This window comes from Chiloscyllium plagiosum, unplaced genomic scaffold (genome assembly GCF_037043375.1).
Source record: "Chiloscyllium plagiosum isolate Xiang-an unplaced genomic scaffold, Cpla_swu_hap1 HiC_scaffold_12, whole genome shotgun sequence".
In the NCBI taxonomy this organism is placed as follows: Eukaryota; Metazoa; Chordata; class Chondrichthyes; order Orectolobiformes; family Hemiscylliidae; genus Chiloscyllium; species Chiloscyllium plagiosum.
In genome coordinates this window covers 74643164-74665616 of record NW_028270150.1, presented here as the reverse complement: position 1 = coordinate 74665616, position 22453 = coordinate 74643164, and the positions used below count along the sequence as shown (strand labels likewise).

The 22453-nt window shown below is 39.3% G+C and overlaps 2 protein-coding genes across 3 annotated transcripts in view; both read right to left on the bottom strand.

Moving 5' to 3' along the window:
- Positions 1 to 2374, bottom strand: part of cunhxorf58 (chromosome unknown CXorf58 homolog) — a 41562-nt gene extending 39188 nt beyond the window's left edge. For both annotated transcript variants that reach the window (XM_087992926.1, XM_087992925.1), the window contains exons 1-2: positions 2339 to 2374; positions 1859 to 2143 (exon numbers count right to left, since the gene is read on the bottom strand). The gene's annotated coding sequence lies outside the window, so the exon portion shown is untranslated. The remainder of the gene's footprint in view (positions 1 to 1858; positions 2144 to 2338) is intronic.
- A 10033-nt stretch (positions 2375 to 12407) lies between these two features.
- ltn1 (listerin E3 ubiquitin protein ligase 1) overlaps positions 12408 to 22453 on the bottom strand; it is a 165718-nt gene continuing 155672 nt past the window's right edge. Inside the window, exons 28-30 of the mRNA XM_043700680.2 lie at positions 20427 to 20621; positions 15543 to 15710; positions 12408 to 12834 (exon numbers count right to left, since the gene is read on the bottom strand). Of these exons, the coding sequence (XP_043556615.2) occupies positions 12772 to 12834; positions 15543 to 15710; positions 20427 to 20621 (426 nt within the window). The 3' untranslated portion in view covers positions 12408 to 12771. The remainder of the gene's footprint in view (positions 12835 to 15542; positions 15711 to 20426; positions 20622 to 22453) is intronic.

The following is a 22453-nucleotide window of genomic DNA, read 5'->3' as shown; positions in this document are numbered from 1 at the left end:
TAATGTGGTAAACAATGAGAAATATAACTGACATATGTAAACCATGCTAGGTTTGTGGAATGGGGAGACATGTGATATGTATAATTTAATGTTACATTAGCAATTTTTAAAATATTTATTCATTTGTGATATGAGAGTAGTGTTGGCAAAAGTAGGATTTAATGCCCATCCCTAATTCCGATGGTAGAAATGAGGTACTGCAATCTATCTGGTGTTACATACGCCCACACTTGTTTCTACATCAGTTTGATACAACAGAGTCTCTTGCTAGGCCATTTCAGATGGAAGTTAAGATTCAACTGAATTGTTATTGGTCTGGTGTCACGTGCATAATCCCTGCCCTGAAGCACATTATAGAAGCAGATGGATTTTTATGATGATCCAGTATGAGCTGAAATTCTAGATTAATTCATTAACTGAATTTAATCCCCCACAACCACCATGGTGGAATTTGAACAATAGACTCCAGAGAATTGTCTAGACCACTGGGTCACCAGCATAGTATGCTACTGTTACCAATAATATAGTTTGGAAGGATAAAAGACGAAAGGTGCAGATGAACAAATAATTTAAGGATTAAAATATAGAATTTCCTTAAAGTGAATTAGTACATTAAAAATACCAACTGCATTTTGGATTTTGTTTTGAGAAGTATAAAAGGTGGAGAAGTGGTGATAAGTTTGCAGATTAGACCAGGCTCACCACAATCCGCAGTTCTGGGAGTCTCATTGCAAATTATATTTAAATCTAAAAATCACACAACACCAGGTTATAGTCCACCAGGTTTAATTGGAAGTACACGAGCTTTCGGAGTGACGCTCCTTCATTAGGACAATCACCTGAAGGAGCGTCACTCCGAAAGCTAGTGTGCTTCCAATTAAACCTGTTGGACTATAACCTGGTGTTGTGTGATTTTTAACTTTGTACACCCCAGTCCAACACCGGCATCTCCAAATCATAGATTTAAATCCACATTCATCTTAATCTAAGTTCATCAGGATGATGCTATAGCTTAAGGAGTTAGTGTTTTCTCTGTTTTGAAATGATCATACTAAGAGGACACATAAGAGGTCTTTAAGTGTTCAGAATTTGTTTCCTCTACTTGGGTTTCCAGTGATGAGGGACTATTCATTTAAAATTGTGACTGAAAATACAAGAGGGTCCCAGAGAAATTCCTTTCCAGAGAATTTTTGTAGCATCTAATGTTTTGCCACCAGGAGTGATTGAGGTAAAATCCATTGTGAAATTCTTCAGGGAAACTGGATAAGTATTTGAGGTGGTGGGACAATCGAGCTCGGGGAAGAAAGCTAGCAAAGAGACAATCCAGACATCATAGGCTAAACTACCTCTTTTGTCATGTAAACTTCATGATTCTATTTACTAACATTTCACATAATTTCAAAATTAAAACAAATATTGTGTGGAACAACACTTAAGGCTAATCTGAAAATATTAACAATTATCTGAAGTTAAAGTACAGTAGTTGTAGGTGTTGGGACATGGAGTTATCTGTTCTGACATGCGGGCTGCGTGCCTGTTGGACTATAGCCTGGTGTTCTGTGATTTTTAACTTTGTCTACCCCAGTCCAACACCGGCAGCTCTACACCATTATAAAAGGAAGATGGCATTAGGTTGCCCTTAATTCTGTGTGATGCTAGTGAAAGGTAAGCCATGTCTTCATATTCTGCACCAATCTTTAAGTGCCCTAAAAGAGGAATAGTGAAAATAAATTGTGAAGGTGTAAAGTTTGTACCACCCTCGAACCTGAAAAGTGTCACTAAGTGGTCATGTTGTTTGCTGTTTCACAATTACTACGATCCAGCTTTATTTCCCCAAACATTAACATTTCAGACTAACCTTAATGTAGCTCCATCACTGAGACACAAGTCCTCACCAGCTGGACAGGGCTTTGCCAGTGAATGGACCCCCTCCCTTTCCTCCCAGGGTTTGTCTCCTTCCCTTCTTCCTTCGCAATTACTAATTCTACACAATTAAATAAAATTAAAAAGGACGACACCACCTGGGAGGTGAAACAAGCCGATTACATGTTTCAAACAAAATTGTTCTCGACTCCGGGAGACTGCGAACGGTGGCGACAGATCCTGAACCCGGAGTGATCCTGAACCCGGAATGATCCTGAACCTGATCCCGGAGTGATCCAGAACCCGATCCCGGAGTGATCCAGAACCCGGAGTGATCCAGAACCCGGAGTGATCCTGAACCTGATCCTGAACCCGGAGTGATCCTGAACCTGAACCCGGATTGATCCTGAACCTGATCCCGGAGTGATCCTGAACCCGATCCCGGAGTGATCCTGAACCCAGAGTGATCCTGAACCTGATCCCGGAGTGATCCTGAACCCGGAGTGATCCTGATCCTGAACCCGATCCCGGAGTGATCCTGAACCTGAATCTGTTCCCGGAGTGATCCTGAACCCGATCCCGGAGTGATCCTGAACCTGAACCTGATCCCGGAGTGATCCTGAAGCGAGTCTCCCTCCCGGGGCCCGGAAACCAGTGAGAGCGTCGCCGTTACCAGGCAACAGGAGAAAAGCGTGAAGAAGGTAAAAGGACAGAGAGGGAGAAATAGAACAATAACAGAAATCACCCGAAAGGTTAACCCTGATTCCTCTCACAGATACTGCCAGACCGCGGTGCTTCTTCCTCAATTTCTGTTCTTGTATCAGATTTCCAACATCTACGGTTCTGTGTTTTATTTGAGAGATAAACAGAAATAGGAGGGAAGAGAAAGGGAGGGTGAGTGAGGGAGAGGAAGGGGGAGAGTGATGGGGAAAGAGAGAGAGGGGAGGGTGGGGGAGTGTGAGGGAGAGGGAAGAGAGTGAGATGGGGAGGGAGAGAGTGAGAGGGAGAAAGTGAGAGGGAGTCAGAGGGGGGAGAGAGAGAAAGTGAGAGAGGAAAGGGAGATTGAGAGAGGAGAGAGTGAGCGAGGGGGGAGAGGGATATTGAGAGGGAGAGAAGGTAAGTGAGAGGGTGTGGGGGCAAGAATGTGAGAGAGGTGTAGAGAGTGAGGGGGAGAGGGTAAGAGATGGAGATTGAGGGGGAGATGGTGAATGGGAGGGAAAGGGTGAGTGAGAGGGGATGGGGAAAGAGAGTGAGTGAGGGGCAAAAGGGCGAGCGAGAGGGGAGTGTAAGGGGGAAGAGGGTGAGTGAGAGAGGGAGAGTGAGAAAAGGTGTGGGGGGAGAGTATGTGAGCGGGAGGGTTTGAGGGAGGGAGAGAGTAAGAAGGGGAGAGTGTGAGCAGGAGGTGAGTGAGAAGGGGAGAGGGTGACAGAAGAGGGAGTGAGAACGTGAGTGAGGGGAGACAGTGAGAAGGGGAGTGTGTGATTGTGAGGGTGAAAGAGATGGAGATGGTGAATGAGAGGGAGAAGGTGAGAGAGAGTAAAGCAGTAAGGGTGTAACAGAGGGGACATAGAGAAGAGAGGAAAGCGTATTCGTCCTGGGGCTGATTGATGGCTGTTCTCAATATTTTCTTCTCGAGTTCGATTGTAACTATGTCAAAACGTGTGGGTGCTGGAAAAGTACAGCAGGTCAGGCAGCATCCGAGGAGCAGGAGAGTTAACATTTCAACCATAAACTACGTCTCCTGGAGCATTGGTCAGGGAAATTCTGCATGAACAACTATTCATTTGTAATTTTCGAAAAAAAATTGGGAAAACGGATAAAATCAGTGTGACACGTTTCATTGAATTAACTCCGCAAGAATACCTTTAACACATTTAAAAATAAAAGTAAAAAATTCATTGTCTCCAACATCCAGAACAGAAAGTTAATCAATTCATTGAGTCGTTTTGGCTTGATATTATCCTAAGGATTTCATTCAGGATTAGATCTGGCACTTTTATTTTCAACCTTCCACAACTAATCATCTTTCCACATTTTCTGAAAGAACTGATGACATTTATGCATTAATAGCATGCCATGATTTGGTGCCAAAACATAAGGAGTGGGGCGGGGGCAGCAGCAAGCAAATTTCCACTTATAATGATTTTACACCGTCAGTCAACTATCTACCTATTCCATTCAGCACAAACATGACGCTTGAATGGCTTGTTGAGGCACTCATCTCAAGGTTAAACTACACTCATTTGTCCCTGTGCTTTAAATGCAACTTGGATGTTATTTGTTCACAGGTGTTACTTTATCCATCTGTTACATGAATGCTACATCCCACACACGATTAATTGTGTTCTTTGCTTAGCCCACTGACACATTTTCCAAAAAAGAGCAAATAGAAGAGTTCACACAGTACATCTCAAGCATTGCAATACTCAAATTGATGTGTTTAATTGCAGTATTATTAAATGTTGTTGAATGAACAGCACCTGTTTGGAACGCGGAACTTACCAAGGAGCAAGTAGATAAGCTCAAAGGCATTCGGAACCTAGAACCAAAAATGATCTTGAGTAACGAACCAAATCAACTTGAACATAAACAGATAGTACTGTATCCCCATTGAAAGGCAATAAAAGGTCTGCGTAGACTTCTTCAGAAAACTCTCAAAATCCCACCTCCACTGCTACCATTTCTTGCTCCAACCACACAAAGTAAATGAGCAAAAAAATTAGATAGAAAATACACTTTCGCAAACAAGACATATATCAAATAGACAAGACAGCTCCTTGCTTTATAAAATTCACATATTATGCAAATAATTGAAATTGAATGAACTGAATTTTACAATGTGTGATCTATGATTATTAATACAAAATGCAGATTTTTCATTTTTATTCTGTAAATTATGCAACATATTGCAAATATTTATACACTGAAATAATCATATACAATCTTTCAATATTTTATTTTAAATATTACCTATCACAATGATACAAAGATTACTTGTTTTAATTGTATTGTCATCACAATTTGGCAACTACCACCGTGAGGAATATCAATAACCAAATTATTATTACTTCACCTCTCTCTATCCAATCATCATGGAAATGTACAAAATCTCCTGAAGAGAACTTTATTTTTAGTATGATTTATATTCGAAACTTACTTTTGATTTTAATTTCATTCCATTGGCCAGAACTGCCCCACATCCTGTTTTGCATGCTGTTATTTTCGCTTGAACTGTTTTTGCATCTTTTTATTCCATTGCTCGATTACTGGGCATATCTTAATAATGTGACAATAACACCCCAGTTTCTGTTGCTCTCCGACAAAAAATATACTGGAAATTGGTAACTTCGATTTCCAGAGTTGAGAGTGTGGTGCTGGAAAAGCACAACTGGTCAGGCAGCATCTGAGAAGCATGAAAATCAACATTTTGGCCATAAGCACTTCATCCAGAAATCCTCAAAAATATGGTTAATATCTTAAGACAATAGGTACAGGAGTAGGCCATTCTGCCCTTCGAGCCTGCACCACCATTCAATATGATCATGGCTGATCATCCTTAATTAGTATCCTGTTCCTGCCTTATCTCCATAACCCTTGATTCTACTATCCTTGAGAGCTCTATCCAACTCTTTCTTAAATGAATCCAGAGACTGGGCCTCCACTGCCCTGGGGCAGAGCATTCCACACAGCCACCACTCTCTGGGTGAAGAAGTTTCTCCTCATCTCTGTCCTAAATGGTCTACCCCGTATTTTTAAGGTGTGTCCTCTGGTTCGGCACTCACCCATCAGCGGAAACATGTTTCCTGCCTCCAGAGTGTCCAATCCTTTAATAATCTTGTATGTCTCAATCAGATCCCCTCTCAGTCTTCTAAACTCAAGAGTATACAAGCCCAATTGCTCCAGTCTTTCAGCGTAAGGTTGTCCCACCATTCCAGGAATTGACCTCGTGAACCTACGCTGCACTCCCTCAATAGCCAGAATGTCTTTCCTCAAATTTGGAGACCAGAACTGCACACAATACTCCAGGTGTGGTCTCACCAGGGCCCTGTACAGCTGCAGAAGAACCTCTTTGCTTCTATACTCAATCCCTCTTGTTATGAAGGCTAGCATGCTATTAGCCTTCTTCACTACCTGCATGCTTACCTTCATTGACTGGTGTACAAAAAGACCCAGATCTCTTTGTACTGCCCTTTACCTAAATTGATTCCATTCAGGTAGTAATCTACCTTCCTGTTCTTGCTACCAAAGTGGATAACCATACATTTATCCACATTAAACTGCATCTGCCATGCATCTTACCACTTACCTAACCTGTCCAGGTCACCCTGTAATCTCCTAACATCTTGCTCACATTTCACTCTGCCACCCAACTTAGTATCATCAGCAAATTTGCTAATGTTATTACTAATACCATCTTCTATATCATTAACATATATTGTAAAAAGCTGCGGTCCTAGCACTGATCCCTGTGGTACCCTACTGGTCATTGCCTGCCATTCCGAAATGGAGCCGTTTATCACTACTCTTTGTTTCCTGACAGCCAATCAACTTTCAATCCAAGTTAGTATTTTGCCCCCAATACCATGCGCCCTAATTTTGCTCACTAACCTCTTATGTGGGACTTTATCAAAAGCTTTCTGAAAGTCCAGTGGGCGGTACGGTGGCACAGTGGTTAGCACTGCTGCCTCACAGCGCCAGAGACCCGGGTTCAATTCCTGCCTCAGGCGACTGACTGTGTGGAGTTTGCACTTTCTCACCGTGTCTGCGTGGGTTTCCTCCGGGTGCTCCAGTTTCCTCCCACAGTCCAAAGATGTGCAGGTCAGGTGAATTGGCTATGCTAAATTGCCCGTAGTGTTAGGTTAGGGGTATGGGTGGGTTGCGCTTCGGCAGGGTGGTGTGGACTTGTTGGGCCGAAGGGCCTGTTACCACACTGTAAGTAATCTAATCTAAAAAATCCGGGTACACTACATCTACTGGATCTCCCTCATCCATCTTCAGAGTTATATCCTCAAAAAAAAATCTTGTTTGATGGAAGCGTCCCATTTGACAGCAACACCTCTGCCCTACTGAACAAACATCAACAGGATATTGTCCGGTATTTTGTCCCCCCTTTCCAGGTCTTTTAGTTGCCCAAGTGATCGTGATCTTGTGCTGCAATACTGAACATTTTCACAACATAAAGCAGTCATAGCAACTCAACATTACTCTGAAATCTTTACTGGTCTTTTTGTTTATTTTGGTCCACTTAAGTGCACATAGGTACATTGTACTTCTGGGATAATGCAATCATTTTAAGGATTTTCAAGGACCCATTCTAATACAAATTTCTCAACAGTAGGCCAATAGTTGGTCCACGTTCACATATTGCATTTGTTCTTGGGAATTTTCTTCAGGACGAATTTTTTTCTTCCATTCTCACACCACATTTTCAGTAACACCACATGACCTCTCTCACTGTAGCACAGTTCTGTGATGAGAAATCAGCTTTGCGTTTCATCCATTTTGCATGAGGACTCAGTTCTGTTGATCATTCACCATGCATAAACTGCTATTGTGGTTACACATTCACTTGCACGCACCTTCTTGGCAAAACAACCCATATTGACTCCTTGCACAAATTTATTAAATAAGTAAAGCATGTTTATTTGGAGGCACAAAACAAAGGCCAATTCCAAATGCAAATATAGTATTTCCTAGCAGAGAAATTCAGTTATGGCAGGTTGATTGATACATACCTATGATATATGATGTTGAAATCATGTGAAATCAAATTTCTCTGTGTTAACAGGTCATTTACTATCATAGCTTTGGCTACAGCTCCTTAACTCCAGGTAACAATTATGATTGATTCCTGAATTTGATCTATCAATAAGGGATTTCAGGTTTATTAATTACCAGATAATGCAACAGTCCTTGCAGCTAAATACTTGGGTTATACTACAGAGCTACGTATATTTCTCAATAAGAATCAAGTATTACAAGATTGCACCAGTAGCTTTTATAAATCCTGAATCATTTGAATTAGCTTTATCACATTCTCATATATACGGATTTCAGTCATGCCTTCAATTAATAAGTCATATTTACTCATTAATATTTTCAACAATGCTGCTAAAATCAGTTCAAGCACATTGCAAATATTTTACATCACAAAAGCTTCCAGTGCAGATTAATGCATGTTAAAAGTGTAAAATGTATGTTTAAATTCTTCTTCTTGAAGGTATGATGCAGGTTTGTTGATGCTACAGTTTATAATATACTAAGAAATCAGTTGGCTGTGTATTCCATAGCTTCATGAACAATTTTATATAAGTTTACACTCAATATATTCAGAGGGTTTTAAGCTGTAGCTCTTGATCATTCTATTTCTATTCCACAACAGCTGGACTCCTCATCCACATACATCTGCTAGCTTGAATAAGAATTCAAAGATAACATTTTAAATAAAATAAAATGCATAAAACTTGTATAAACCATGTTTAATTGTAACTTTTTTCCTTGCATCAACCTGGTTCAGTTGGTATTCTCTTGATATATATATATATATATATATATATATATATGAGAAAGTTGTATATTCCAAACACAGGCCTAAACTTGGGCACACAATTCAAAGTAACACCAAGTGAAGCCATATTGTTGGAAGTTGTGTTCTTTAAGGCCTATGTTAAAATGATCTGTGGATGCAATATTCAAAAGAGCAGTTGGGTTTCCAAACTGTTTTGATCAGCACCCTTTCCTCAACTGTCACCAATGAGACAAGGTAACTGTTCAATTGCTTTTCATAACAAATCATTTCACTTCATAAGTAGTTCTTTACATGAGAAATATTTTGGAATATCTGAGAGATTGAAAAGTTCAAAATAATTCAGTTTCTGATTCTAAAATCTGATAACTTTTAAAAATTCAATCATGAGATGTGGGCATCATTGGCTGGGCCACTATTTATTGTCCGGGCCACTATTTATTGTCCATTCTTAGTTGCTCTTCATAAGGTGGTGGCGAGCTGCTACCTGAACTGCTGCAGTCCATTTGCTAAAGATAGACCCATAATGCATTTAAAGAGAGAATTCCAGGATTTTGACTCAGCAATAGTGAAGGAACAACATATACATTTCCGAGTCAGGATGGTGAGTGGCTTGGAGAGGAGCTTGCAGGTGGTGATGTTCCTTATGTCTGCTGCCCTTGTCCTTCTAAATGGAAGAGGTCGTGGGTGTGGAAGATGCAGTTTAAAGAGCCTTGGTGAATTTCTACAGTGTATCTTTTAGGCGATATACACTGCTGCTACTGAGATTGGTGCTGGAGGGAGTGGATGCTTGTGAACATAGTGCCTATCAAACATGTTAACTTTGTCCTGGACAGTGTCAAGCTTTTTGAGCATTCTTGAAATTGCATTCATCAGGCAAGTGGGAGAATTCAATCACACTAATGATGTGCCTCGCAGATGGTGGACTGGCTATAGGGGGTAAAGAGGTGAGTTGCTCACTGCAGGATACCCAGTTTCTTCCCTGCTGTTGTAACCACTGTAGTTATATGGCTAGTCCAGTTGAGTTTCTGGTCAATGGAACCCCCTAGCATGTTGATAGTGGGGATTCAGTTAGGGCAATGTCATTGAATGTTAAGGAATGATAGTAAGATTTCTGTGTATGGTAGCTAAAATGTGCACCTGAACATTTTCTCTTTTGCGAGTTGGAATGCTAATTAGTACCTAAGTTGAAACAGCAGAGGACGTAGATGACTGCTTTAAGCTTGTGTAGTCTCTCACCACATAGGGCTACATTTTACTTTTGGATGTCGTTTTGCTCGCTGAGCTGAAAGGTTCATTTCCAGACATTTCGTAACCCTACTAGATAACATCTTCAGTGGGCCTCAGGTGAAGCACCGCTGAAAATTCCTGCTTTCAATTTATATGTTTGGGTTTCTTTGGGTTGGTGATGTCATTTCCTCTGGTGAAGTCACTTCCGGTTCCTTTTCTCAGTGGGTGGTAGATGGGGTCCAACTCTGTGTTTGTTGATGGAGTTTCGGTTGGAATGCCATGTTTCGAGGAATTCTCGTGAGTGTCTTGTTTAGTTTGTCCTAGGATGGATGTATTATCCCGGTCGAAGTGGTGTCCTTCCTCATCCGTATATAAGGATACTAGTGAGAGAGAGTAATGTCTTTTTGTGGCTAGTTGGTGTTCATGTATCCTGGTGGCTAGTTTTCTGCCTGTTTGTACAATGTAGTGTTTGTGACAGCCCTTGCACGGTATTTTGTAAGTGACATTAGTTTTGCTTGTTGCCTGTATAGGGTTTTTCAAGTTCATTAGCTGCTGTTTTAGTGTGTTGGTGGGTTTGTAGGTTACCATGATGTCAAGGGGTCTGAGTAGTCTGGCAGTCATTTTTGAGATGTCTTTGATGTAGGGGAGAGTGGCTAGGGTTTCTGGATGTGTTTTGTCTGCTTGTTTACGTTTGTTGCTGAGAAATTGGCGGATTGTGTTTATTGGGTACCCATTTTTTTTTTTAATACACTGTCTAGGTGATTTTCCTCTCCTCTGCGTAGTTCCTTTGTGCTGCAGTGTGTTGGCTCATTGAAATAATGTTCTGATGCAGCTTCGTTTGTGGGTGTTGGGATGATTACTTCTGTAGTTCAATATTTGGTCCGTATGTATTGTTTTCCTGTAGACACTGGTTTGAAGTTCCCCATTGGCTGTTCGCTCTACTGTGACATCTAGAAATGGCAGTTTGTTGTTGTTTTTCTCCTCTTTAGTGAACTTTATGCCAGTAAGGATATTATTGATGGTCTTGAAGGTTTCCTCTAATTTGTTTTGTTTTGTGATGACAAAGGTGTCATCCACGTAGTGGACCCAAATTTTGGGTTGGATAGTTGGCAGAGCTGTTTGTTCAAGTCTCTGCATTACTGCCTCTGCTAAGAATTCTGATATCGGAAATCCCATATTGTTTATTTATTGTCATCACTAAATAAAACAAATTAGAGAAAACCTACAAGACCATCAATAATATCCTTACTGGCATAAAATTCACTAAAGAGGAGGAAAACAACAACAAACTGCCATTTCTAGATGTCACAGTAGAGCGAACAGCCAATGGGGAACTTCAAACCAGTGTCTACAGGAAAACACATACAGACCAAATATTGAACTACAGAAGCAATCATCCCAACACCCACAAACAAAGCTGCATCAGAACATTATTTCACTGAGCCAACACACACTGCAGCACAGAGGAACTACGCAGAGCAGAGGAAAATCATCTAGACAGTGTATTAAAAAAGAATGGGTACCCAATAAACACAGTCCGCCAATTTCTCAGCAACAAACGTAAACAAGCAGACAAAACACGTCCAGAAACCCAAGCCACTCTCCCCTACATCAAAGACATCTCAAAAATGACTGCCAGACTACTCAGACCCCTTGGCATCATGGTAACCCACAAACCCACCAACACACTAAAACAGCAGCTAATGAACTTGAAAAACCCTATACAGACAACAAGCAAAACTAATGTCACTTACAAAATACCATGCAAGGGCTGTCACAAACACTACATTGTACAAACAGGCACAAAAATAGCCACCAGGATACATGAACACCAACTAGCCACAAAAAGACATGACCCTCTCTCACTAATATCCTTCCATACGGATGAGGAAGGACACCACTTCAACTGGGACAACACATCCATCCTAGGACAAGCCAAATAAAGACACGCACGAGAATCCCTAGAAGCACAACATTCCAACCAGAACTCTATCAACAAACACATTGAGTTAGACCCCATCTACCACGCCTGAGAAAAGGAACAGGAAGTGACTTCACCACAGGAAATGACTTCACTACAGGAAATAACATCACCAACCCAAAGAAACCCAAACGTATAAATAGAAAGCAGGAATTTTCAGCGGTGCTTCGCCTGAGGCCCACTAAAGATGTTATCTAGTAGAGTGATGAAACGGTCTGGAAATGAACCTTAAAGCTCACTGAGCAAACCTACATACAAAACCTCAACCTATGCTACAAACCTTCTCAAAACTCGCTAAGTTTTACATATAGCTTTGTGAAGTAGGGGATCGTACAGCACTTCTAAAGTGGTAGCCCTGCATCCAAACAGGTTATTGTGGATGTGCAGATTGAAATTAGAATTGAAATTTGCATCAACACTGGTTTAGAGGAAGAATTGCTGGAAAGTTTGTTCAGCTACAACAAAGTGTTGAAATTGATGGCCTTCATAATATTAATATGAATGCTAATCTGAATAATTATTGTATGAGGCTCAATTAAGACTGAAAACTATAGGTAGAAGAAAATTAACTGGTGCAGGTATTACTCATTTACACTACAGAATACACTTCATTTTGCAGAATATTACTAACAATAAAGATTCATATCACAATATTTGAATTAGAAGGAAGTTGACGATAATGATATTAAAACCGCCTTGTTTTACTGGAAGGTAAGAATGATGTGAATGTTTGGTTAACCTACTGATGAGTGAAAAAAATACATTATCCTACAACATGAGGGAATAAAAAAAAAATTCATTCTGACAACACTTTTGTGCATTTATTCCCCAGTAGCTGATCCACAATAGCACCAATTAAGAAAAATAGGCAAGTTGCCACAAACCAGAAAGACAATTGGAGCATGGAGACTTATCTTAAAATAAATTGGTAAATAATCTTTTAATATATTACCATTCATTTAATTGATTAATTTAATTGTGGAAAATTACTGATGCTTTTTAGTCAAGTGTTAATTCACATAAATACACCAAGATTATATTTTGGATTAGAGGCTAAGTGTACAAATATACTGTGAAATTCTGCTGTGATATTCAAATATTGCCACTTGCTGACCCTCCAAATAGCCTTGATTGGTGTATGGCGCTTAATCAGAAGAGTAGCCAAACTGTCTCAAAAGAACGTCTCTCGACATAGTGGGCATGATGATTTGTTACTTGAAGTAAACCACCTGTACTGTAAACAAAAAATTTAAAAGTTAGTAAATAGATTATTTAATACTATTGAAGAAAAATATAAAAACATTGCAAACATTGGTTCAGTAAGTCTGAGGCACTTTCAGAGTTTAAAAGCACGTTTTTTTCTAAACATAAGCACAATCAAATTCTTCCTCATTTTAACTTTAATTTTCAATTATAGATAAATATCACAAAGAGAAATACAGGAAGTTTCAGCTATATGATTGTCCATTCATTTGAATCCCAGAATACTTTCAAAGATGGCATTAATCAGTTTTGCTGCACTGTGCACACATTGTCTCTTCAGTGCCAGATAACTTTGATAGATATTAAAGGTTTCCTAGTCCAGATGATTTCTATGTGATGTCAGAAGAAAGAATGAAAGATATACTGCCAAATTTTTATCTTGTTTCCATTATTTATTTACACTTCACTGATACTTATCCATGTTTGAAAATCTCAACCTCACAGTAGAAATAAGTGCAATCTTACCATTCATATGCCGTAGTTTCGCAGTCCAAAGAAAATTACTGCTTTTAGCATAATTCTGAATAGTAACAATCTACTTTTTTTTATTAAATATTACTTACTGATTTTAACAAGTTGTGGATTTTTCAGACAAAACAATTTGACAACAGTGAAACATTTCAGAACAATCTGAAGAAATGAGAAAAATTAGAAAATAAAACTGAAGTCTACTAAAAAAAGTTGAATGAATGGCCAGAAAGACAAATAAATTCCAAGGGGTTTAGAAAATTTTAACAATCCATTAGTAATGTCCATGATAGTGAAGAATAAGTGCAGTTCTTTAAAGCCAAATATTTACATTTTTGCAACATTTCATTATTGGAGAAAAAGTTAATTTCTTTGTCATTATTCAAGCAAACAGCTGAAATTATGCAGCAGCACAGGTGTATAGTGAAACAATAATTTAAAACATTTGAATTTTAATATTTGTAAGGTAAAGCAATCGGATTGAATTAATGAATGTTACATTTGCCTCACACTTGATTATGACCAACTTCTTAAGGAAACCTACTTTTATTTATTAAAAGTGAAACCTTTATTCATCTTCTCAAACAACAACAACCAGGATCAAAGTGCTAGCTAAAGACATTTGACATCAGAACATTCTATATAAAAAAGTCAAAGTATCAACCTCGTTTTATTAATGGTGGATTGGTTCAATTTTGATATAGCAGCCTTTCAAATAGGCATGTAACAGAACATGTTAGGTGTTTATTGAGAATCACTCTCACCTCCAAAACAGGTGGTAGAGCAAACAGAAAGAAGAAACATGAAAAATGGAAGATTTCTATTTTAATGAAGGCGAACTAGAAGGAAAATAGTACATTTAAAGTTTAAACATTAAGGACAAATACAAGATGTGGATAAGGAGGTAAGTGCTGCAAAGGTTTTTGTGTTTTTGATTAAAATTTCCCTTTAAATATTTATGTTAGTTAAAATAGACTGATAGTTGTTGCACTGACAAAACAACAAATGCTATTTGAATACCTTTAATGCAACAATAAATCAATGTGTGAACATAAAGCTTACAAGTTCATTAGCCCACCAAGAAAGTGAACCAGATGTGTGTTTCTGAAAAGCAATAGCTTCAAGACTATTGTTAAAATCCAGTTGTGTACGATTTGAGCCAATGACTAATGATTTTAGCCTGTGTCTTTAGACTACTGATCCAATAATATTAGGAGTTCACCACCACACCTCGCAAAAGTAGAAATAAAAAGCTTTTGTAAAGTACAAGTTGCAAAATTAGCATTGCATTTCCATTTATGCTATGCACCCTGATGCTTCAAAGTTGCAAATTCTCACAAGGGAGCAAAAAAACTGAATAAAAATGTGGTTTTAAAAATTCAAAGGAGTTGGTGTCAGATTCGCATACTGTAAATTGGTGAAGTTCATGTATATCAGAGAGAAAACGAAAGATAGATTTCAAAACCCAACTGGTCAATGAATGGTTTTCAAAGATGGGAATAAGTCACCCAAAACTGGGCTTGTTTACACATGACTTCATTCTTGCATTACTGGTTACCTCTTAATGCTAAGGTGGACAATACATGCTGTTAACTCATTTAAAAATGGTCACCGTTTACAATTTCACTGTTTGTGACATTGTGACTGGAACACTCACTTATGAGGTGCGGGACTTTCCAGTGTTTGAACTGGAATTCATTCTGTAATTATTCTAAGGTGAAAGATTTAAAAGGGACCTAAGTGGCAACATTTTCACGTGTGTGACATATGTATAGAACAAGCTGCCAAAGAAAGTGACGGAGACTGGTACAATTACAACATTTAAAAGGCATCTGAATAGGAAAGTACATGAATAGGAAGGGTTTAGACGGATATAGGTCAAATGCTGGCAAATGGGACTACATTAATTTAGGATATCTGATTGACATGGGTCAGTTGAACCTAAGGGTCAGTTTCCATGCTGTACATCTCTATGACTCTATAAAACAGAGGAAAAGCATAGTATATACTTGCCCTATTAAAGAATAATACATAACAAAGTTGTCTATGATGCATTATTGGAGAAAGGAATAATTATTAGAAAAAATATAAAGACCTTTTGATGTCCACAATTCTCCTGATACCAATATGGAAGCTACAACTTGAAAAAGATTCTGATTACTGATATTATTGACAACTTTTAAATTTGTTTTTCAAGTTTAAACAACTTACCAAGCAGGCTGAGTGGAACTTTTTTTTGCAGGTTCTGCAGGCTTTCTTCGGAAGCGAATAGTTAGAGCCATGGATTACTGAGAAGCAGATCATGCATTCCTCTGTTCCTTCGAATCGTTTGTCAACATTGCTCTTCCACAATGCAAGGCCTTCTATGATGCTACCATTCTATGGAAACACCACATGAAGCAATAAAACTGTATAGTTAATTAGGAATGTTCCAGAAACTACAGTAATCTCTGTCAGTAACAAGTTTTTAAACCATTTTAAATGGGGCCAAATGGCATACTCCTACTCTTGATACCACTACCAATCAATCAACTTCTCATTTTAATTGAGGTTCGTGGGAAGGACCTATCTGCTCCAATAAAGTGGGTTGGTATTTTAAACATTGTCATGAGGGTTTCATTGTTATTCAACATTTTGAATTTAACTATGGAAAGCCAAGTTTCCCGAACCTCTGAAAACTTGGCAGTTACACACAGGTGGATCGTGGAGATTCAATGTCTTTCCCCTTATATAGTGGATTCCATGTACTGGCCTGAGCCCAACATCAGAAAACACCCACCAACTACCACCCTGCCATTTCACCCAATAACATGAGACTTTTGATCCACATTCTTAGATTGCACTTCCTCACTCCAGATTGACTCATACTCTCCTGCTTTCCCCATCCAAGTGGAAACCAAGCCTGTCAGTCAGGCAGTTTCTGGGTAAAGAACCTGTGGATGACACTATCAGATGATAAGAAGTAAGAGCAGGTGTAGGGAATTTAGCACATTGAGCCATCGAGTCACTGTTGAATAATATCGTAGCTGATCTAATTCTTAACTTCATTGTTCTGTCTGTCCCCCATTACCCATTGCTCATTTTAGATCAAAACTCTGTGGAACTCAGGGTTGAGTAAATCCAATGGGCAGTGAGCCTGGTTCCAGTTTTCACAATGAAAGAGAACTCCAAAGACTAACTGGCCATTTGAGAGATGGAATCCCTCCTCAGCTCAGCTTTAATTATTAGGTCCATCACTAAAGGTGTGCAAAGGAAAAACATTTCCTAGGGATTTAAACAAAAATTAGATAGTTTATGGGTTTGTGCTTACTCTGGCCATGCAGCTACTTAAATGTGTTAACTCACCTTACATAAGCATTATAAAACATAACCAAGGCAAAAATATTATATTGAAGATTTTATATACCATGTATATGCAAATATTGTACTACGACCACATTAAAAGCAAGTAGTTTGATTTTACAAGGCTCCCAGAACCACTCTACCTGACATGATATCTTTAAGCAAAGTGACAAAACTAAGACTTTTATTCTTTCATTCTCCTGACCCAATTTTTTTTTGCAAAATTATTTAGTTGATAATAAAATCTATTTTTTTTTGTTAATTCCTACTGATGATTAACAGCTGTACCAGAAGGTCTCTAAAGAACAGTCCATTGATCAGGTAGTAAATGGCCATGAGCAAGGCTCCCTTTTCCTCTCGTGGTAGTTGAGGCAATATTACATGAGGTCTCAGCAGTCTATTGTCTAAACAACCTCTGTTCATGTGAGAATCTCAAGATCAAGTGCTGGCAAATTGTTTAACTCTATTCACATCTGAAGTTTCACACTCACTTTGGAATTGAGATTAAGAGCTGAAACACTAGCTCATTTTCTGCTCTCTACTTCAAGAGCACAAAATGTCCAGACTGTTATAAATCTTGAATTTGTTAGCTCAGTTGAGACTAGAACCCCACTTTTTGCCAGGAGGGAAAATATCTCTGCCCTGAAGTTTTTCCCCTGAACTTGGCCTCCCTTATGTTTACAGGATTAGGACTGGACAAGCTGTGGTTTAAAAGACCAGTTGTCATCCAAAAAATGAGATTCGAGTCCCCGGAGTATGGAGATTAGAACAGGTAAGAGCATGTTTGTTGTCAGTGCATTTCATTTTGGATGGCCAAGATACACCTTTGGAGAGTGAAGTACTCCAGTGGACATGGTCCGATAAAACCTTTGGCAATGATCCTTAAGGGCAGGGGTGAGTCTGGCACCTGGCATCTTTTCTGTGTAGGGGTGGAGAGGGAAGGGGGAGGGAAAGATTCTGGGCTCTCCAGAAAATTGTGCACAAATGGTGCAGAAAACTCTTGGGACTGTCAAACATGTCAACCTGTCAACAAGTGTCAAGGTCTCAAAATACATAAGTTACTAATGGAGCAGAAACAGAACTGAACAAATAAAAACTGTGACCACAACAGCAGGACACAGGCAGAGAATTCTGCAGCAAGTAACACCTCCTGACTCCTGTAAACCTATCCAGTCATGTCAGGAGTGTGATAGAATACTCTCGACTTGCCTGGATGAGTGCGATGCTAACAACTCCAACACTAACAAGCTCAACACTAACCAGGGCAAAGAAGCCCAATAGATTGGCACCCTATCTAACACCTTCAACATTCACTATCAACATACAGTGAATACTATCTTCAAGATGTACTGCAGCACCCTGTCAAGGATAATTAGGCACAGGTAATAAATGCTGGTCTAACCAGTGGCACTCATATCCTTGTGACTGAATATAAGGTTATGATAACAATACTTTCCTCAATAGAATGTAGACTGCAATCGATCTACATTTTTTCTGGCTTGGTGCATGGGTACTTGTAGAAAGCGAGGATTGCAAATGCAGGAGATCAGAGTCGAAAAGTGTGATGCTGGAAAAGCACAGCAGGTCAGGCAGCATCTGAGAAGCAGCAGAATTGATGTTTTGAACATAAGCTCTTCATTCGTAATGAAGAGTTTATGCTCGAAATGTAGACTCTCCTGCTCCTCAGATACTACCTGACCAGCTGTGTTTTTCTAGCACAGCAATCTTCGGCATGGGTACTCATGAATTTTAAAAATTCATTCTTTGGATATGGGTGTAACTGGCTCAGTATTAGCTATCCCCAGCTGCCTTTGAGAACTGGTGGTGATTTGCCATTTTGAACTTTTGCAGGCTTGTGCTGTAGGGACATCTACCGTGCTGGTAGGGAGAGAGTTCCAGAATTTTGACTCAGTGACAGTGAAGCAATTGTAAATTATTCAAGTCAGAATAGTGGCTTGAAGAGGAACTTGCAAGTGATGATGTCTCATGTGTCTGCTGCCCTTATCCTTTTAGATGATAGAGGTCATGGGTTTGGAATGTGCTGTCTAAAGATCCTCTGTTAATTGCTCACTTTCCACCCATCAGACTTTATGGAGTGAAGGAAACAAAAGATGTACCAAAGATATACTAAATTAGATGGCAAAAATTCAAGGTTTTCCTCCACTATTATAACCTACCAATAGTAAGCCAACATAGGCGACTAAATATCTGTATTTGACTAACTGATGCACATGTAACTCCTTAGACACTCATGTTCCTGCGCACTGTGTTAACATAAAAACTATTCTTCTTTTAATATGACTCAAAGGTTCTAGATGTACAGTGAAATCCAACTCCAAGTTCCCTTTAAAGGTGCTTTTACTTTCCACATGTGTCCCCACCTCAAATCTTAACAAATAACAAGATCAACAAAATCCCTTGGAGGCGACAGCAATCCCAAGAACTGATGAAATAAAAAGTAAACACACCATCTTTGTCCACTGGATGGTTTTACAGTTTGCATAAACTGGTAAGGAAATGTTAATACTTAGAACGAAAAATTAACATACTATTTATTGTGAATTCTCTACCTGGTGTTGGGCTTGTAAATCAGCATGTATAAAGTTCAGAGTTTTCCCATGATTTGATTGAACCTATAGTGCATTTACCATTTTTAAAAACTGATACCTTCAAAACTGATACCTAGGCAGACTGAAGAAATTTATTAACAAACAAAAAGGAGGGTTGATGTATATTCCAAGTGTAGGCCTTGCCACGCATTTTGGAGCTGATAAAAAGGGAATTTTGCTGTCATCCAAGGGGAGTAATACCTTCTCAGAAAACAAATACAAGTGTTAAAAGATCCTAAAACATGGCACTGTTAATATTTTAGGAACCTCCATAATGTTAGGATTACTCCAGTCAGCTTAAAAAAAAAATTCCTGATGAAGGGCCTTTGCCTGAAGGCGCTTGGTATGCTTTCCTTTATTTGTCAGAGTATTGAGTACAGGAGTTGGGAGGTCATGTTGCGGCCGTACAGGACATTGGTCAGGCCACTGTTGGAATATTGCGTGCAATTCTGGTCTCCTTCCTATTGGAAAGATGTTGTGAAACTTGAAAGGGTTCAGAAAAGATTTACAAGGATGTTGCCAGGGTTGGAGGATCTGAGCTACAAGGAGAGGCTGAACGGGCTGGGGCTGTTTTCCCTGGAGTGTCGGAGGCTGAGGGCTGACCTTATAGAGGTTTACAAAATTATGAGGGGCATGGATAGGATATATAGGCAAAGTATTTTCCCTGGGGTCAGGGAGTCCAGAATTAGAGGAGTCAAGAACTGGTACAATTGCAACATTTAAGAGGCATTTGGATGGGTATATGAATAGGAAGGGTTTGGAGGGATATGGGCCGGGTGCTGGCAGGTGGGACTAGATTAGGTTGGGATATCTGGTCGGCATGGACAGGTTGGACCGAAGGGACTGTTTCCATGCTGTACATCTCTGTGACTCTATGACATAACCTTGTTAAAGAAGCAGCATCGTCACACCTGTGTAGATTAGACAGATTAAAAGAAAGTAAAGAACACGTCTCATGCTTTAGCCCTGGATACAACTTGTGTAGGCCACAGGAGAAAATAATTCTAAAATATTAAGAGAAACAAGGGAAAGGAACATTTGAAATCAATTTTCAGTAAAAGTCAATCTTGTTATTAATGTAGGCTAGTTTGAACAGAAGTTAAAATAACGTTAAAATAACCAATTGTGTGTGATCTTACAGTACCTGAAGATTAAGAAATGTATTTAGCTGCAACATCCAGTGGCGCCACTGCTGGACAGCCACACCAACTCGCTTCCCACTTTCTACAGTGATTGATCCAAGGGGATAGTTTGTTGGTAACTGTATAATGAGCTCAATGAATATGTCATCCACAGAATAAGTAGCAAGTACCTCTCGGGCCACAGGACGAGCTTTCACCTAATAAAAAAAACAATAAAAAAAGTGAATTAATTTTTTTTTTGAAATGCCAGCTCTTAGAACAGGCTATAAATGTACTAAAAACTATGAAAACGTGTTCCAGTAATCTAATCAAGCTTTTAAATGATCAAAGAAATGGTACAGATTAACTGCATGGCAGAAGGATTTACTCATAATATTGACTAGAATGGCAATTTTGATCAATCAGAAATGCAAATCAGTGACTATCATGTGTTTCTAAGCACAATAGTAGGATCAACAAAGGCTAGTTACAATGAAGGTTGAAGAGTGATATTACAAACTAATGTCTCCGATCCTTTGGGAGTATAACTAGTAGAAAGAAAACATGGTGAATGCATCATGAAACTCGACATAGAACTCTAGGCATAATCATGTGGGCTATTTACAATTTATATTTTTAGAACAAATAATTATAACACTTAACATTAACTTCTTAGCAGATGTGGCGTCGATGTTGTTTGCAAAACTGCATTCACTCTAGGTTTGTTTGTTAGTACTCGTGTGAAACATAAATGCCTGGTTCTTTGTAACACTGCCAAGAAGATCTGCTGTCTTGACATTGATTTTTGTAGTAACGACTGCAGTCCTCAGACTGTGCAAATAGCTTAAAAATTAAATAGCACGATACGAGCATAAGTGTACACAAATAATAATAACATACACACTGGCTGTCAGTGTGAGCTTGTTGAACAAATATTTAATATATGCACATATTTGATTTTGATGGAGTAGAGGTAGAGTAATAGAGATGTACAGAACAGAAACAGACCCTTTGGTCCAACTCGTCCATGCTGACTAGATATCCCAACCCAATCTAGTCCCACTGGCCAGCACCTGACCCATATCCCTCGAAATCCTTCCTATTCATATACCCAATGTTGCAATTGTACTAGCCTCCACCACTTCCTCTGGCAGCTCATTCCATACTCGCACCACCTTCTGTGAGAAAAATTTGCCTCTCCGTTCTCTTTTATATCTTTCCCCTCTCACCCAAAACCTATGCCCTCTAGTTCTGGACCCCCCGACCCCAAGGAAAAGACTTTGTCTATTTATCCTACCAATACCCCTCATGATTTTAAGCTCACCCCTCAGCCTCTGACGCTCCAGGGAAAACAACCCTAGCCTATTCAAACTCTCCCTATCGCTCAAATCCTCCAACCCTGGCAATATCCTTGTAAATCTTTTCTGAACCCTTTCAAGTTTCACAACATCTTTCAGATAGGAAGGAGACCAGAATTGCACGCAATATTCCAACAGTGGTCTAACCAATGTCCTGTACAGCCGCATCAAGACCTCCAAACTCCTGTACTCAATACTCTGACCAATAAAGGAAAGCGTATCAAACACCTCCTTCGCTATCCTATCTACCTGCGACCCCTCTTTCATGGAGCTAGGAACCTGCATTCCAAGGTTTTTTTGTTCAGCAATACTCCCGAGGACTTTACCATTAAGTGTATAAGTCCTGCTAAGGTTTGCTTTCCCAAAATGCAGTACCTCGCATTTATCTGACTTAAACTCCATCTGCCACTTCTCAGCCCATTGGCCCACCTGGTCAAGATCCTGTTGTAATCAGTGGTAACCTTCTTTCTGTCCATTGCTGATATATAATCAGCAAACTTACTAACTATACCTCTTATGCTCACATCCAAATCATTTATGTAAATGATGAGAAGTAGTGGACCCAGCACCGATCCTTATTGCACTCCACTGGTATTAAGAACATATAAAAATGGCAATGATAAAACTGGTGCCATAGTCCAGGAAAAATGACATAGCATTCCCACAGCTTATAGTTGGCCTGTTGGTATAAA